General features: G+C 33.4%; 1 protein-coding gene across 1 annotated transcript in view; it reads left to right on the forward strand.

Moving 5' to 3' along the window:
* LOC149422951 (opsin, ultraviolet-sensitive-like) overlaps window positions 1–19,529 on the forward strand; it is a 117,591-nt gene that overhangs the window by 82,564 nt on the left and 15,498 nt on the right. The window contains exon 2 of the mRNA XM_089633028.1: window positions 18,790–18,920. Coding sequence (XP_089489154.1) covers window positions 18,790–18,920 — 131 coding nt within the window. The remainder of the gene's footprint in view (window positions 1–18,789; window positions 18,921–19,529) is intronic.

Consider the following 19,529-nt stretch of genomic DNA (forward strand, 5'->3'; position numbering starts at 1 on the left):
CCCCAAGCAATAATTCCATATTCTATTATTGATTGGCAAAGTGCAAAATATATTGTTTTCAATTTCAATCTTTAGCTTACACCGGATCGCAGAAATCTTAGCATATGTTTTTTTGTTTTTTTTGTTTTTATTTATTATAAATTTTTAAAGATACAAGTTTTATGCAGTCCCACAAAGCTGTCACACATGACGGCTTCTCTGTAGGTTCTACAAATAATATATATAAACATTTTTAATTTTTAATACATGTATGACACAAATTTATACAATAAACAATATCACAAAATAATATATATCAAAGTACCTACCTTTATACAAATTATTTAGGCAGGTACGTTGAGATGTTCAGGAATACATCAATAATAAAGTTCAGAGATACATTGATTCGTCGCTTATTAGCCAACGCTTAGTGTTTTTGGGGCAGGGTCTCTCATTATTCTGAGGTTTAAAAGAATTATTAAATTTATTGAAAATCTCTGGTATTAAATATTTAAGCGTTCGGCTTCCATACTTATTTGTTACTCTTGGAATAATGAGGCCCTTATTTTCAGTGAATCTTGTTGTGTGATTATGCACCGGTTGCTTTTTATATTTGCTATCTCCCTCATTATCCATTATAATAATGTACCAAAGAAGACCCTTTATTGGAAGTAGGCCCTCAGAACCATACAGTAGTTTTAGATTACTTCTTTTTCTGTAGATATTCGGTGGTACAATTTTTTTTATTATAGCAATTTGCAAGTTTTGTATATATTTAATATAAATATTGCTTGAGTGCCCCCAAGTTCGTATGCCATATCTGAGTATGGATTCGACCATAGAAAAATAAATTATTTTAAGAGTACAATGAGGCAAAACAAATTTCAGTTTATAAAAATTACTTGCAAAAGATCGGATCTGGTTACAGATTTTAGCCACTTGTTTATCCCATTTAAATTTATTGTCTACTATTAGTCCCAGATAAGTATATTCGTTAGTAAAGTCAATTGTTTCACAGTGGCAAATATTTTCAATTTTTCTATGAATACCTTCAGAATTATGAGCAATTTTTTTGGGTATATTCCATATTCCCAGGCTTGGTGATTTTACATACATACATTTTGTTTTTTTAACATTAATAATTAAACCAACATCATGAGCCCATTTAAGTAGCTCGTTAAAGTCACTTTGCAATTGTTGAATAGCTATGATAGGATTTTCATTGGATACTACAAGTGCAGAAATGCAAAGCAAAAATGAATCTAAAGGCCTTTTTAAAGAGTTTTGACATAACAATAACATATATAATGTACAATTTTGGACCTTAAATTGATCCTTGCGGTACTCCTGATTTAATATGTCTTCCTTTACTCATATCATTTAAAATCTTTACGTTCATTTTTCTATTAGTTAAGTAGTTTTTAAAAAATGAGAGGAGTTTACCCCGGATTCCAATGTTTTCAAGAACCTTAATTAATTGTATATGGCTGAGAGTGTCAAAAGCTTTTGAGTAGTCAATAAAAAGCACCAGTACATGTTTTTTAGAATTAAGTTGAGAATTTATAAAATCAGAAAATTTTTCCAGCAATTTATCACAACTTTTTTTTCTGGAACCCGTACTGGCATTCATCTATAATATTCAAATTATTCAAATATTTATCTAAATTTATCGAAATATATTTTTCTAAAATTTTTTCTAGTGCCGGGAGAATAGAAATTGGCCTGTAATTGTTAATTTCGGAGTGATCTCCATTTTTGAAAATAGGTCTTACAATGCTATTTTTTAATTCATCGGGGATGAGGCTGGTATCGATTATTCTGTTGATAAAGTGAGCAATAACAGGGCTAAGTAATTTGACATGTTTTTTTAAATCAAACATACGAATTAGATCTATGCCCGGAGACTTTGAATTTTTCATACCTCCGATAATATATTCAATTTGCTTAGCATTAGCTCTAGGTAAGTACATTGAATGCGGTAGGGATTCTTGCAAGTGATTAGACGCTCGGAAATCACATTCATGTAACAAAAAAGTTAGCAAAATTTTCTGCCACTGCATCAGAAGATTGTGACTTTAGGAAATATTTAGATAAGACTTCATCGCAACCAGATTTATTTTTCCTACCCAAAATTGTATTAATTTCATTCCATGTTTTTTTAATGTCCTTGAAACAGTGATTAAATTTGTTATTATAGTATGCCTTTTTTGTGTTTAATATTTGTTTATTAAGTTTATTTCTATATTTTTTTAAAGCGATTTCATATTTTTTATTATTAGGCGTGTTTTTCCACTTTTTCCACATGGCATCTCGTATTAGAATACTTTCAGCGAGACTGTCATTCATCCAAGTTTTTTGGTTATTTCGAAATTTTTTGTTTTTAATTTTGTAAAGGTACTTTTTTCATAAATATTTTTAAAAATCGATTTTAATTCTGCATAAATAATGTTTGGTTCAGACAATTTTAACATTGCATTCCAATCGGTGATTTCGATCAATAAATCAATCCTTTTGTCCGATAGTGCAGTGTAATACGCTTGGTGCGATTTGTCGAAGGTACATTTATCATAGTAACAGAAGTTAATACTAGCTGCAGTTAGGTAGTGGTCAGCTATTATTGAATCGCATACGCATGAACTGATTTCGGTCGTCTCCTTCACTCTTACATAGATATGGTCTAAACATGAAGCCGTTACATAGTTAGTCAATATCGCTTCTCTAGTCACATCATTTATACATCTGGTCATTCCAAAATGAGACATGAGGTTTTCATATTGCATAGTTATGGGTTCGTGTACATTTAATAAGTTAATATTCGTATCACCTAGAACCAATACGGATTCTTTTATATCAATATTTCCCAATATTGTCTCCAGCTCATCAAGAAATAAATTTTTTTTTTGTATTAGGCGGTCTATATATTGCTAAAAGATGTAAGCGAATATGTTTGTTTACTGAAATGGTTCCGTAAACGCATTCAAAATTATTAATCATAATATTTATTTTTTCAAATGTAAGGTGATCTTTCACGTACACAATAATACCGCCACCCGATCTTTTTGTTCGACAAAAATGGTACGAATTAAATCCCGGTAATTTATAAAGATTTATATTATTTTCATTAATAGACGTTTCGCATAGCGAAATTAAGTCGGTGTTTCTCAAAGAGCTAGAAACAATTAATAGTAAAGTGTCCCAATATTTAGATAAAGATCGTATATTTAAGTTGAGGGCAGTTATTTTATTATTTCCTAACACATGTTTTTTTGTAGCCCAGTTTTCGAAAATTGACGTGCGTTCATAATCTATTTCTGCTGTATCAAAATCACAGTTCAAGTCACCCATATAGAATAATATTTTAATTGGCAGCAATAATATATAAACATGTATTGGGATTTATAAATATAAATACGATAGATACATAACAATATAGCAGTAAGTATTTCCGATATGTTCCAGGTTAGATTATAGTTTTGTACAGAACAAGGTAGGTTTACTAATTGGCACCAATAATTACATATTGAACTTTTTCTACACATACGAATACACGAAGAGTGCGCGAACATCAATATAATCATAGATTTCAGTATACTAGCGTTTAACACTGTGGCAATGGGATAATGCATTGTAACATAAATGGCAAAATTTTTCGGCAAGGATATGAAATATTTATGTCTCAATAAATTATATACATTACGATGCATAAATGAAAGTGATAATATGAAGTTAAAAAATTTAAAAAATTGTGATTAGCATTGTAATTGTTTTTTAGAATTATAATACATACCTAATCATAGTCTATACGACTTTGAGCGATATGCATCATCTTTTTGTAGTAAGAACAATTAGTATTATTAGCTTTGTGATTGGTATTTAGGGTCATCTTGAATAAGGTGTTCTGATGTGCACAGTTACTACATTTTTCTTCAGTGTTTTTGTTAGGGCATTCCTTCCATTCGTGATCTTTTGCGCAATGTAAACACGTCGCACGTTTGTCCTTATTAAAACATTTTAATGCAGTGTGACCAAATTTGAGACAATGGTAGCATTGCGTCAAGGGGCTGGCATCTTCCACTCGTACTCTGCTAAAACCAATGTTAATTTTTTATAAACCTTTCTGCTCCGCTGGTTTCAAATATATAATTAGTGAGTCCATTTTGGTTTTTGGTTTAAACATTTTTACTAGTTTAATCGTGTTTTTAGTATCGCTATTCATGATATCTTTTATTCCATCGTTTTGTGTTTTATTGCCTCAATTATGTCCTCTTCAGTTAAATCTACTTGAAGATTTCTTATGAATATTTTTGGATTTTTCTTTCTTAATTCCTCTGCAACCATGTTTTTTTAAGGGTTTTATTGATTTCATCTGTCAATTTCTCTGCATGTTCTTTTGAAGGACAAGATATAATTAATTTATTTTGCGAGGCTTTTCGTATTCCGTTCACTGCGATACCCAAGTTTGCTATTTTAATTTTCTTTACGATTTGTTCTTTAATAGCATCCGATGTCATGTTCGAATCTTCACCTTTGATGATCAATGAGAATTTTGATTCCGGGATTACTTTGAGACAACTTGCGTATGTTTTTTTTTCAAAATTGCTCGTATTCTCGATTTTTTTTTCTAATTTTTCAATTAGTTTTGACTGGAGACAAACAATCTCGTTTTGAAAAGATATTTTTTCCTGAGTCCATTTTTCTTCTAATAGTTTTATATTTAATTCCAGATTATTTTTAGCTTTCGAGTCCTTTACCGTAGAAATATTTGAAATTTCTAATTTCATGTTTTCTATTATCGACAGCACGTCCATAATGGGTTAAGCTTGTGACCGCCTCGCGGAACACCTCGCTCCCGGCAAAACTTAGATAAATGTGACAATTCTCTAATAATGTATTGTCTTTCTATAAACACGTCTACACACTACCACGGTAGAATGACGAATGACTAAACCATTCATCTGGGGGTTTTTTTACAGGGGTTTGATGCCGAGTGTTTATCAGTGAAGAGTGTCTCAGACGGTCCCGTAATTTGACTACCGCTGCCTTTCAAGAACCTCTGTTTGATAGACTTGAACCCTAAAATACACTCGTCTACTAGTAGATCTATAAGGGGCGATCATAAACTCAGACCCACAATATACGAGTAAAATGCTTAATTTTGACCCTTAATTTGGTATTCTTATCACGGAGGATATCTTTTAGGTCCTCACTCTTTGATTTGTTAACAGAAAGATATCAAACACAATGTATTATTCATGGCAAAGGAGAGTAGTTGAAACAGGTTGTTTTCGAAGAGTTTCATAAAATATTAATATATATTTATTACTCATTTATTTATATTTCGTTACTTAATACTTCCATATTATTGACAATCATTTTTAAAACTAACTCAAAAGCTTAGAAATAATTAGATTTTGCCAGATGTGGGTAGTAGGGGAGTGGGAGAGAGGTACTGGGAGAGTGAGAGGAGAGAAAATAATGAAATATGGTTAGCGATAAATAATTAGTGATTTTCTTGTTGATGTCCTTTGAGTCGTCTCTAAATTCCTAATAATTTAATGTAAATTCTATTAATTTAATTGATCGAAAGCCAAAAGGCTAACAGCGGTCGCTTGAAATACTAAGAAAACCATCAAAGCTTAGTAATTACGCAAATAAAATAAAATTTCATATTTAGCTTCTAAGACCCAATGTTGAATTTAATTATTCAATATCAATGCAAAAACTTATTTCTCAAAAATATTTGAAAACTTAACGGAATATTCTAAAGCTCAGAAACTATACCCAAGAACTGTACCTTTAACTTTTTTATTATTTTAGGCAAATAATATTATGCATATTGAGGGTGTCTTCAACAAAAACAATTCAATAATGTCAATTGGGCAATAAGGAAAAATATTATGGTTGCAAAAATATATTTTTATATGATTCAAAATTCAAAAAAATATTTACTGCACAAAAATACAGAGTACAAAGGGTATAGCTTATAGGTTACATCCTATTTCTTCCAGCTAACCCAACAAATACACATTATATTACATAACCCAACAATTACATGTTAACAAATGTATCTATAGATCAATAAACGCTGATTCTGAAGTAAGTAAAAATATTGAAAAATAATATTAAAAATAAAATAATGTATTCAAAACAGTTAAAAAATTTATTGTTATTTAAGTTATAAGGTCGTTTATTGACTTTAAAAAATTAAAAATGGACAGGTGTACATTATTTACCAGATTGAGCAATAACTTGTTAATAACAAAAAATATAAAACAGATATTGGAAGCATTTTTAAGTGCTATCTCCACAGGAACTAGAGGTCGTCCAAGGGTTGCCCCTACTCAACAAATGACAATCCGACAGCTGACAACTGTCAGGATGACAGTCAACTTGTTGCAATGAAGAGACCAAAGCCACTTGCCGCGAGATACTCCCACACCGAAATATCTCGGTCAACATTTTTCTTCTTGTAAATTGAGCTAAGAATACGAATTTCGTTGATAAACTTTGCATTGATATATCTAATGAGTGATGTATGAGTATATTTAATTAAAAATTTTGGTGTTTTCTGATCATGAATTATTATGAATTTGGAATTCCTTGATTTACTTAGCAACGTTATTTATCTGTTGAGTTCATAATTATACAATTATTGAAGTTTCGGTGTTCTCAGATAACGAATTAATTGTTTACTTAGATTTCTCTTCTGAATGTGGAATTAATTAATTTACTTAGCAGCGTTATTTATCTATTGAGTTCATAACTTATTCAATTACTTCGATTTTTCTTCCATTTGATTTATACAGTTTCCACCGATGGAGTGGATTAAAAAAATACTTTTCCATAATTTTAAAAAGTGCAATATTGAGATGGAAAGTTTTTCTCTTTTCGAAAATCAATCTACAGCCCTTGGGGAGTCCTAGATGTCTACTGGAAATTGCAGGCAATGATTCTTTGAAGGTAGGTTCTACTCGGTCCTTTTTACGTGTCCTACCTAGTGGAACCATTCCAGTTTGATGCACTTGCTATTGTCGGTCCTTTTGTCCCATTTATACTATTCTATTTTCACTTATCTTTATGCTACTCTCCCGAATCTCCAGAATTATTCTATTCCTTAAGATGTTACAGGGCGTTGATTTTTCCATACAAACGTAGTCCCCATTTATCTTTCTGGATTTTAACCCTAGAGCAAATATTTTTTTAACATAAAATAGATATCGGCGATTTGCGTGTCGGTACATTTTGTTTTTTTTTGATAAATTGCTTCTTATAGAAGTTATGACCTTCCAAAAATCAATAAAATTGCCTGATTTAAAGCAGTCAAAAGACGTTCAGTCTACAAACTAGACAATATATTTTGAAAAAAAGCAAAACGGTCCGACATAGAATAGTTTCTTCTTATGTAGTTGGTAAAAAAAATTGAAAATCGGTTAATTTTTGGAGGAGAAAAATGGGGAATACAAAACCTCGATTTTGAAGATTTCATTTAGGTATTAGTAGCCCGAGCTGCATGTGTCCCTTTCGCTCAGTATTCGGGAGGTAAGGGTTGGGGGGACAGGGTTTAGATAAATACGTATGTATTTGTGCGAAGTGATGTCACGTAGTCATAAATCGATATTCTAGTGTTGTGTTGTCCCGAGTAATCGATGTTTTTTTATTATTTTTTCCGTTTGGTCACTTTTGTGTTTGTTTGGTGAAGTATTCCGATATTCTTTATATACTTTAATTTCATATGTTTACGTAAAATAATATCTGTAAAAAAAACATCCGTTACGGCCAGACCGACTCCGAGGTGATTTCGTTCCGTATTGCCAATATGGATACAAAACACTCAAATGGATAATTTTTTTTAAATAACTTTTGGGTAACTAGCATAATATTATAATTCTTCAACAACCTAAGTACCTAAGTACTATAATAATTTTCAATTTGGGAGGTGGTTATGGGTACCGCCGCCCCGGGAACCATTTATTGGATAACCTCTGTCATAGGTCACCCCAAGTGGTTCGCTACGTTTGGTGACTTGAACAGGGGTGCCCGGGTTCATGGGGGTGAGGATTGTCCGGGTCTTGGCGATATATGCATCGGTCCGCCAGTTGCGTGGCAGGCCGGATCGGGAGAGACTGGATGGGGGAGACTTTTTGATCTCTCCAGCGGGACTATTCCGGAACATCGCCTTGCACCGCAGTGGGAGGTATGGATTCATATGATGGTCATTCATGAAGACATTGACACCCAGATTCCTACCCACCCCTGATGTCTTTTTCCTTCCCAGGACTTATTTGGTGCTGGAGATGATGGACTCGCAGCAGGCAGCCACCAGTCTAAACGCACGCTCAAGTCGCGACGCGACTGAAGATGAGTTAGCAGCAAGAAGCCACCTGACTATTGTATGTGCGCGCTCAAGTTGAGACGCGACTTATTTGGACGAGTATTATAACAAAACCCTGTAGCAACCCGATACAGAATTTGGTCGTAACCCGGACATGTACCTAGCATGAAAGTCAACAAATCCTCAACTTACAATGAATAAAGATTTTTTTTAAATATATATTTTTAAAAAGATGCCATTTGCGTGGTGATCTGTTATAACAAAACACAGTAGGAAAAGTTGCGCCGTTTAGTCATGACATTTTCTATTATTTTCGAGTTACATGGATATTTAAATACTAGTTCATTTTTACTCATGATCCGATTTTCAGAAACCCGACATGTCTGGAGGTAGAGTGGAAAACAATGGAGGTTTCCTCCACACCATCCGATTTGCAGTGTGGTGATTGGCAAGGGTGTTATGGCTTTCATTTCATTTTCAAAATTTCAACGAATGGCATTGGCGTTGGCTCTATTAACAAATCACAATAATAAGATTCGTAAAACAAAATAGTGAACAAAAAATTACAATATTATATCGAAAATTGGTCACTTGCGATGTTTATGTGGTAAAAATTGGTCATTTTGGCCAAATAAACATCGCAAGGGAATTAAAACCTGTTGATTTCAGGAATTTTACCAAAATAAAAAATAAATATTTTATTTTAATACTTTTCCCTGTCTCAAACAACTTGAATGGTTTAGTTAAGTTTTGATAAACAAAAAAGATAACTATCTGTCCAAACAAGTATTTCATATTATTTTTAATTGATTAATTTAGCAAAACGACACAAATTAATTTAATAAAATTTACTTGCGCACGCCGCGACCTGCGGATTCGTAGCCAAGAGCCTTACTCTTCAACCATGGAGGCAGTTCAAATGTACGCACCTACATATTTTAGTAGGTGTACCTATATGGGTAATAAGATTTTTTTTTAATTTTTAAAAGAAAGACAAACATTCCCGGGTTACGAATAGGACCTAACATTTGAAAAACTCCTACTACCACCACACTAATGTACCTAGGCCTCCTATTTTATTACGAAAATGTACCTATTTAGTTCCTTCAGTCTAAAACTGGTTTTTAGATTAGGCAGAATAGATTTGGAACAATTATTAAAAAATGTCATCTGAGGCTCATGTATCTCCGCTTTTATTTCTTGCGTGATATTTTGTGCGTGCAAAGACAATATGTATATAATAGCTTATTTAGGTGGCTAAGGATGGAACGTCCCGTCACAAGAAATTGATTGTTTATTCTTGTTTCCACACACATGCAGATAATCCTTTAGCGACTTGTGACTTGCTACTAGCCGCCGCACAGTGGGCTGAAAATCGCCATTCATAGACATAGAGACTTGAATTTTCAAAGGTATTTTTTTGGCTAGAAATGGATTCTGCTGATCATTACTATGCTATAAAATTTCGTACGAAGCAATTGCGTGTACAAATGAAGGAGTTATCAATTTTTTAAGAAAAAATTGTATTGCACTGACATTAAAAATGAGGCTATCTCTGGAATCATAAGATTGGCCATTCTATCCTTACACACAGATTTACTACTATTTATTTGAAATTTTTGACATACTTCGTATTGTGGCGCAACGTGCGATTTTTGTTTTAAATCCTCAAGTTGAAAAAAAAAACTTTTTAATGTTGATGATGATGACAATTTTTTGACATACTTTGTATTGTGGCGCAACTTGAGATTTTTTTTTTTAAATCCTCGAAGTTGAAAAAAAAACTTTTTAATGTTGATGATTCATTTTAATGCTTAAATGCTTCTTGTATGCTTTGTCTAGTTAACAATATTTTAACACTGCAAGCCTACTCATATGTAAAGCATTTAAGCATTAAAATGAATCATCAACATTAAAAAGGTTTTTTTTCAACTTGAGGATTTAAAAAATAAAAAATCGCACGTTGCACCACAATACGAAGTATGTCAAAAAATTACAAATAAATAGTAGTATATCTGTGTGTAAGGATAGAATGGCCAACCTTATGATTCCAGAGATAGCCTCATTTTTAATGTCAGTGCCATACAATTTTTTCTTAATAAATTGATAACTCTTTTATTTTGTACACGCAATTGCTTCGTACAAAATTTTATAGCATAGTAATGATCAGCAGAATCCATTTCTAGCCAAAAAAATACCCTTGAAAATTCAAGTCTCTATGTCTATGAAAGGCGATTTTCAGCCCACTGTGCGCCGGCCGGCAAACATCGATGTAATATGATACCGGCAAAGCGAAGCGGCAAAAAAGTAATAATTATTTGGCGAGCTTTCTCGGCGGAGTGCGCCACTAACGCGCATAAGAGCTTCGCACACTCACACATCTACAGCACGATGACTGACCGTAGCACAGAGCGGAATAGCAATAATTGGGCTAAATTACCTATTAAATAAGTTTCTGAATTACCGGGATTACTCTTAATATTTTCAACAACTTTTCATAATATTCGTATGGTTATAGTTTATGCACCGAACAGATTAAACGATGGAAGTGTGTAGTGATCGAATCTATTTCATACTAATCAGTATTTATTTATTTTTGTTTAGCGATAATGTATTACAAAATTGTTACACTATTTGTCATGTATTATTCCCAGTAAGTCATTCCGGGAAGGGCAATATTATAAACCAAGGAGAAAACAAATTACGACACAGATTTTACTTACATTTCGTCGATTCCGAGACTATTAAATAAATATTCTGATCTGGGAGATATATTTCACCTTAAAACTAATGAACAGATGTTGTTTATGCCATTATTTTTATTTTTCTAGACACAAATAGTTCAACCTTCTACTATTTTCGCTATACTGAACATCAGAACCGGTGATTTATTGAGTAAATCAAATTTAGTGTTGTTTATGTGAGGGGTGATATACGTCGCGCCGGCATGATCTCTTGGGATTCATTTTCATTCTTAGTTTCGGTTCACTTTTTAAAGTATTTCATTGGTGGTTCAATGATACAAACAACTTACAAAGTATAGTGTGAAAGCCCCTAGAGCATGTAATAAATAAAGCTGCTGAGATAATATTTTTTTATTTCCTTTGCCAATATTTTTTTGGTTTTCTATTGGAAACTTTAATTCCCTAGGTAATGCGTTGTATGGTGTACATGCCACAGATCATAGATATTCAGACCTCAGTGGTATACGCCATCAATTGTAATGTGTTCATGCCAAATTTAGTTTTGTGAGTTGATGACGATAAGTGTACTCGATGTTGTGATCGGTAATAGTTATGATGGATATAATGGCATACACGAAAAAATCAGAATATGTCAAACTGTGTGATGAACATTAATTAAGACTTTTACTCAATGTGAGAATATTGATAATAATGTTAGGTAGTACTAAAAGCTTTAAATAAAATTGTTCTAAGACAGTTTAACAATGAAAACGACGAATAAGTGCTTCTGAAAAATAATTAACTTACATTTTCCGTCCACAAGAAGCTCATACAAAGCGCTGAACCGCTTCCAACTTGCTCATTTGGCATCTTCCGTCCACCAGAAGCTCGCACAAAGCGCTGAACCGTTTCCATCTTGCTTATATGACATCTTCCGTCCACGAGAAGCTCGCAGAAAGCGCTGAACCGCTTCCAACTTGCTCATTTGGCATCTTCCGTCCACCAGAAGCTCGCACAAAGCGCTGAACCGTTTCCATCTTGCTTATATGACATCTTCCGTCCATGAGAAGCTCGCAGAAAGCGCTGAACCGCTTCCAACTTGCTCATTTGGCATCTTCCGTCCACCAGAAGCTCGCACAAAGCGCTGAACCGTTTCCATCTTGCTTATATGACATCTTCCGTCCACGAGAAGCTCGCAGAAAGCGCTGAACCGCTTCCAACTTGCTCATTTGGCATCTTCCGTCCACCAGAAGCTCGCACAAAGCGCTGAACCGTTTCCATCTTGCTTATATGACATCTTCCGTCCATGAGAAGCTCGCAGAAAGCGCTGAACCGCTTCCAACTTGCTCATTTGGCATCTTCCGTCCACCAGAAGCTCGCACAAAGCGCTGAACCGTTTCCATCTTGCTTATATGACATCTTCCGTCCACGAGAAGCTCGCAGAAAGCGCTGAACCGCTTCCAACTTGCTCATTTGGCATCTTCCGTCCACCAGAAGCTCGCACAAAGCGCTGAACCGTTTCCATCTTGCTTATATGACATCTTCCGTCCATGAGAAGCTCGCAGAAAGCGCTGAACCGCTTCCAACTTGCTCATTTGGCATCTTCCGTCCACCAGAAGCTCGCACAAAGCGCTGAACCGTTTCCATCTTGCTTATATGACATCTTCCGTCCACGAGAAGCTCGCAGAAAGCGCTGAACCGCTTCCAACTTGCTCATTTGGCATCTTCCGTCCACCAGAAGCTCGCACAAAGCGCTGAACCGTTTCCATCTTGCTTATATGACATCTTCCGTCCACGAGAAGCTCGCACAAAGCGCTGAACCGCTTCCAACTTGCTCATTTGGCATCTTCCGTCCACCAGAAGCTCGCACAAAGCGCTGAACCGTTTCCATCTTGCTTATATGACATCTTCCGTCCACGAGAAGCTCGCAGAAAGCGCTGAACCGCTTCCAACTTGCTCATTTGGCATCTTCCGTCCACCAGAAGCTCGCACAAAGCGCTGAACCGTTTCCATCTTGCTTATATGACATCTTCCGTCCACGAGAAGCTCGCACAAAGCGCTGAACCGCTTCCAACTTGCTCATTTGGCATCTTCCGTCCACCAGAAGCTCGCACAAAGCGCTGAACGGTTTCCAACTTGCTTATATTTTTTGTTTTTTTTATTATTATTATTTTATTTTTTTAACTTCCGATTTAGTTGTCCGGGTTAAATCTTCCCCAAAGGAAAAACTTAACCCTTCCACTCACTTTTCCACAAATGATCAACTAGTCAATCAACATTATGTAAGTGCATTATATAAGCAAAATAAATACAAAACAATACAAGAACAACACGTCAACTCACCAGAGATCAAATGGGAAAATAATTCACCGACTCCAGATATTTTCATATCAGAGGGTTCGGCTCGGTAGAACTTCTAACAGGGCCTATAAATCCTACTGATACCTCAACATAAATATTCAAAAAATCTTTTGTTATCCTACATGTATTCAAAATGACCGACTTTTGCATCTTTATATATAATTTTTTTGATAGATCTAATACGCCTAAATTTTTAATTAGAGAGCAAGGTATAATGCCAGTAGCCGAAATAACGAATGGTAATATTTTTATAGTTTAATATATTTATATTACAAAGGTATAGTATAATTTATTGTCCTTCACGCTAGGAGTTCACCTGTGTTGTGGAGGACTTTTTCAATTGTAAAGTTAAATAATAGTAAACAATATGACATCTTCCGTCCACGAGACGCTCGCACAAAGCGCTGTGCCGCTTTCAACTTGCTTATATGACAACATCATCAACTTGCGGACTTTTGGGTCTTACAGGGCCTTCCCATCAATGTTGAAGAATTTATTAACTTACTTGCTAGTTCTCGCGGCTAGTCAAGTGGATGGACCCAAAGTTACCTACACTATCAACCGTAGTACCAACTTAACTCAAAACACAAGACGTTTATGTTAAGTTATACTACTTATCTACCTACGTTATCTTATACTACTTTACAAACAGATTAAGTTAATTTCTCAACTTACAAGTAAACTCAACTGCCTTATATCATACCTAAGTTGATTTCTCAAATTTTAAATATTTAGCTGTCTTACATTATACTTAAGTTGATTTCTTAAATTTTTAATATGTATCTGTTTCATATCACACGTAAATTAAATTCTCAAATACTATATCTAAGTTGATTTCCGAAATTTGAATGCCTTACTAATAAAAAATCACTTCCCAACCTCTAAGTGGTGTTTTAGTTACAAATTTTATAAATACAATACAAGCTCATATTCAATTTGACATACATACATAACATTAACTCTATTTGAATAATCCGAAATTCTATGTGAAAGTTAAAATTTATACAACAGATAAACTGGATAGATTGGCTGTATAAACAATGTGTATATCTTTTAATTAACTATTTTATGGCCAATGAACTATATTTTGGTCAAATGTCAATTTATGTTAGTATATAATGAACTAAGGTTTTTACATAAACGGTTGTTTATCAATTGTTAAAAATACTAACCACGTTTATTGCAGTAAGGCTTGTTTTTATCTGCAAATAATTGGAATATTTGAATGACAAAGTTTTTGATGTTTTCATTAATCATTTTAACGTTTTTACGTGAAATAATTTATTCATATTTTCAATTTAAATTATTTTTCTCGGAACAAATCATGAATATTCTACGGTGACAATGAATATCTATAATAGACTTAATTTTCCGTTAACAGCTTACTGCAATTTAGCATGAATTTATTCAATTTAACTGTTAATACGTTTAGAAAACTTAAAACCCACTCTCACAATATTTGGGCGAGTGATTCCATTAAATAATATTATTTCTGAGAAAACCTTTTTATCTCATCATTATAACGACATTGAGATGTCTTTACAAACATTTAACCTTCTTCAAACTAAAATATTTTGTAAAGGGATTATAATAACTTTCTAGAAAAAATATAATAAGTTAACATTTAACTTTCTGTGAAATTATTTAATTTCACAGAAAGCACATGTAAAAATTTGAATTTATACAGGATGTTAAGGGATGTGCTTGACTTACTTCAACTAGTGATTCCAAAATTTAATATACATTTTTTATTCCAAATAATGTCAGGAATCACTGGTTAAAATAAGTCAAGTACGTCCCTTAACACCCTGTATATTCAAAACCTCTGCATGTAACTGATACGTAATTCTGTACATATATATTAACAAATGCTGATTCTGAATTATGTTTTATTATACTTAGAATTTATAAATCGTCATTGAAATACGAACAAAAAAACCATCCATTAAAACACATCGTTTGGTTGGTGGACTGAACCTGCAGTTTCACCACAACCAGTCTATATGACTGATATATCTATGGCCTAGATCCTAGATAGTCTACAATATGCCAATTCGTGAAGAATTTCCCAAATTGGGGGAATTTCAAGAGAACCTTTTTGTAGGGAAAATATGGGGATTCAGTGCATTTCTTGATTATGCTACCATATTGACAAATAATAATTGTGAGAATGCACTGTATTTTGTTTTCGTTCACGGCAAACTTTCAAAAAAAGTCTATTTTTTAAGCCCCACCGAAAGAGAAAATCCAGAAATAACAATAAAAAACAACGCTAATTTCAATAGAATTCTGTTTCATTTTGGACATTAATGTATGATGTATTATACTAGATTTAGCCCTGTCTAGTTAAATTCATTTTTTACAAATATGGAGATGAACTTAACAACCCAACTCTGTTTAAACTCCTTGTACAAGCGTTCAAACTCGTAAGCGAAACCATGGAGAATTTGTTGTCAGAGGTGTTGTAATATGGACATAATTCAAATTTAAATATTTGGAACTGGGTTATTTTTGTGATTGAAAAAATGAACCTGCCCAGCATAGCTGAGAAGCAAAATAGCTTACTCTAGACCAACAAAAGGTAAAACGCAATGCACACTGCCCATTTCGCATTGCGACACAGTGCGTGGGCCTTTTCATAAATGTGCACGTGAACCAAACCAAAATTGTGTTGGGGTTATTTTTAAATGAATATGCCGTGTCTAGTCTAATTTAGTCTATGATTTTGGATGTAATGGAACTTGTGAGGAATTTAAAAATTTCTTCATCTGTAGTGGGTATTTTAAAATGTAAGCCTTGGCAAGTTTACATTTGAACCGATGACGATTATTAAACGCCGGTATATTGTTTATCAGGTGCGGTCATGGATTCATTTTTGCACTTTGATTCAATACAATAACATTAGTGATGATATGCTAACATTTCACCTAGTGTTCTTCTATGTTAAAAGCGGGTAACCTTTAGAATATTAATAATAAAATAATTAATAACCTTCGATCATCTCCATAAATGTTCCCACAAAAAACTCAACACATAAACATGCTACAAGGAAACTTACTAATCCCAAAAGCAAACAAAACTATATTTCAAAAAGGACCACACTACATGGCCATTAAAGTATATAACAACCTTCCACGTAGCATCAAACAAATAACCGACATACTTAAATTTAAATCATCACTAAAAACATTTCTTTTAAACAAATGTCACTACACTTTAAATGAATACCATACATAAATTAAATACCTCTGTTTTTTTATTTTTTATTTACATACATTTGTTAGCATGTAATTGTTAGGTTATGTAATATAATGTATACTTGTTGGGTTAGCTGGAAGAAATAGGATGTAACCTATAAGCTATACCCTTTGTACTATGTATTTTTGTGCATTAAATACATTTTTTAATTTGAATAAAAAACCTCCAGACTCCCATATAAAGCACAGTGTCGGTTGATAAAAAGAAATACTTATGTTTGTAAAATGATAGGTATTTACTGTACGTAATTGTATTTTTGTATAAGGCTTGCAAAAGTTAATGTTTACTTTTGACGGTCTCCGTGGTTATGTTGTTTCAATTGCACTCAGTACGGGAGATCCCAGTAAGGATATCATTATCTCTACTTTTAACTAAAAAGGAAGAAAATAGAAGGAAGGTCGCAGGTTTGAGTCCCGCTGGCGCTTGTAAATTGTATTTTATTAATTTGTCTTATTTCGCTATTTATTCATTCAAAATAATATATAGTATATTTGCGGCACGATCTAGAATGCTAGATCAGTATCACCCCGGTGAAAGACCACCATTTAGAATCGAAACGTCGCTTGAAATGGCTTTTGCCGGGTTTGGTGATCCTATCTGAATAGCCAGGTACAGGTTATCAATTAAAACTAAAAACAAATTAACTGGTTGGAATTTGTTGAAGAATCATTTTTTTTTAATTACAATACTCGACAATGCTTTTTTGGTACCTACGTACTTTAAATTATGTTGCAAGTCCAAGTCCTTTGAGGTGACATTTCACAGAAATGGCGTTAAAAGAATTGCTAAATATTATTTTTTTTAATTTTTGTCATGGTACAATTTATATTATGTTTTGTGAAATTTTCGGATATAGGTATATAAAAATCTACAACTTTAGAATTTATATCTCAAAATAATGCTATTACGGTATTACACCAAAGATATAAATAAAAGAAAATGGTATATTAGTTACCTACATAAATTACCAACTGATAATTTTGGGTTATCTGGCAACATTTCAGTTCGACCACCATAAATATCACGGTCGATGCGAATTCGGGAAGATAAAAGGGAAAAAGTAGAAACTTCTTACGTTTTAATAGTGTTCTAGTTTTTCTCTGCCCGAAATTTGTAAAGTATGAAACAAACTAAGTATAGATCATTATGGAAACAACATTACGAGCTAAATTTACTTGCAGAACAGGTTTAGGTACACACAGAACATAGGTAGGTACCTACAAGATTATAATTTTGATTGATTAAAAAAAATCCTTTAGACAACTTCATACATACATAACATAGTAGCACAACATCATATTGAGACAACTTCATAATGGGACAACTTCATATTGGGACAAAATCAAATTATAATAGAAGTTTGTCAGATTTGGTTAAATCAGGTTAGGCGAGAATTATGTAGGTGTTATTTTTTCAATACGGAAAAGAAAAGATTATTAGGTGTCATGTGAAAATCAAAACAGTTTTTTCAAATAAAAAACTGATGAAAAGGATGTTTAAATAAAATATTAGTTAGTTTAAGCTTTATTGTTATGTAAATTATTCAAACAATCTGTAGGCCTTTCTGTGGTTCAATTGGGTTCAATGAACCCCGATTTTTTTTTAATTTTATCGTCATTTTCAAAATTGGTACTGACTGGTGAAGAATTCAGAAAAAAATTTTAACTCTCATTTTCTAAATAAGAAAGGAGTAAAGAATCTACAAATTAGAAACGATTTGGTAAGAATTTAGAACAATGGATAAAGAACTTATAAATTAGTACATTCGTGAATATTTATATAAAATTCATTTGTTTGAATTTCACTTGAAAATAATAGAAGAAATACATATCGATCGTACGCAGTCGGGATTTGGTGTAGTTTTTAACGCGGTTTGCTCCAATCCCCGGGGAGGAAGGTTCAATCCTAAGTCAAACCAAAAAAAATCAAACCAAATGAAATTTGGTTTGATTTTTTGAAAAAAACTTTTTACGAGTCGATTTTTATTTTTTGATAATTTTGCAGCAAATAATTGTACTTGTTCTGATGTGTTAAACCAACTTTCAGCTTCGCAAATCCTAAAATAATTAGTAATTTTTACATGTCTGCGCAAGTAACAATAATAACATTCAAAGAATATGAAACCGCGACAGGTACTCGAACTCCGAACCTCCACTAATAATTTTGTGATTGTAGATGCCGTTCGCTGCGAACTCCAGCCAACATACTGGTCGTCAACCTCGCATTGAGTGATTTCGCGATGATTGCAAAGACGCCCATCTTTGTCTACAATTCTATATACCTTGGCCCGGCCTTAGGCAAAACAGGTAAAACCTTTTACATACTCTTTTCTACATCACGTCATATCTTATTTATATTGTTTTAGGTGCCGATCTCTTCGAACCCCGGCCAACATACTGGTGGTCAATCTTGCGTTCAGTGATTTAATGATGATGTGCGAAATGCCGGCTTTTGTCTACAATTCTATTCACCTGGGTCCGGCCACCGGACAAACAGGTAACGGAGACTGCATGGGATGCTGTATTGGGCTTGGCTAATTTGACCATTGACCATTTTACTCCCGAGCTTTGCAAATAACCAATTGTAAATAGACCCACCATCTTCACACCATAGTTTTGAATGATTGCATCGTGTTAATAATATATCCCGAATCATTGTGATGTTTATCATTTAGAGATGGTAGTAGAAATCCAGGAGCAACTAATATAATTTTTCAGCTCTGAAAGAAATATATTGAATCGTGTGTGTTTTGTTTGGATGATTTTTTAGGTCACTTTCGTAAATTAAAAAAAAATATATTTATCCATTTATTTATTGTTTCTTCACATGGTATTATGATTTTTATCCTCACTAGGAGTAGCCTGTGTTGAGGTTCATAATGGTGCTAACACATTAAGCTATACACATCGGAGCGT

This window comes from Hesperophylax consimilis, chromosome 6, assembly GCF_061612785.1.
Source record: "Hesperophylax consimilis isolate HC1 chromosome 6, BYU_Hcon_1.0, whole genome shotgun sequence".
NCBI lineage: Eukaryota > Metazoa > Arthropoda > Insecta > Trichoptera > Limnephilidae > Hesperophylax > Hesperophylax consimilis.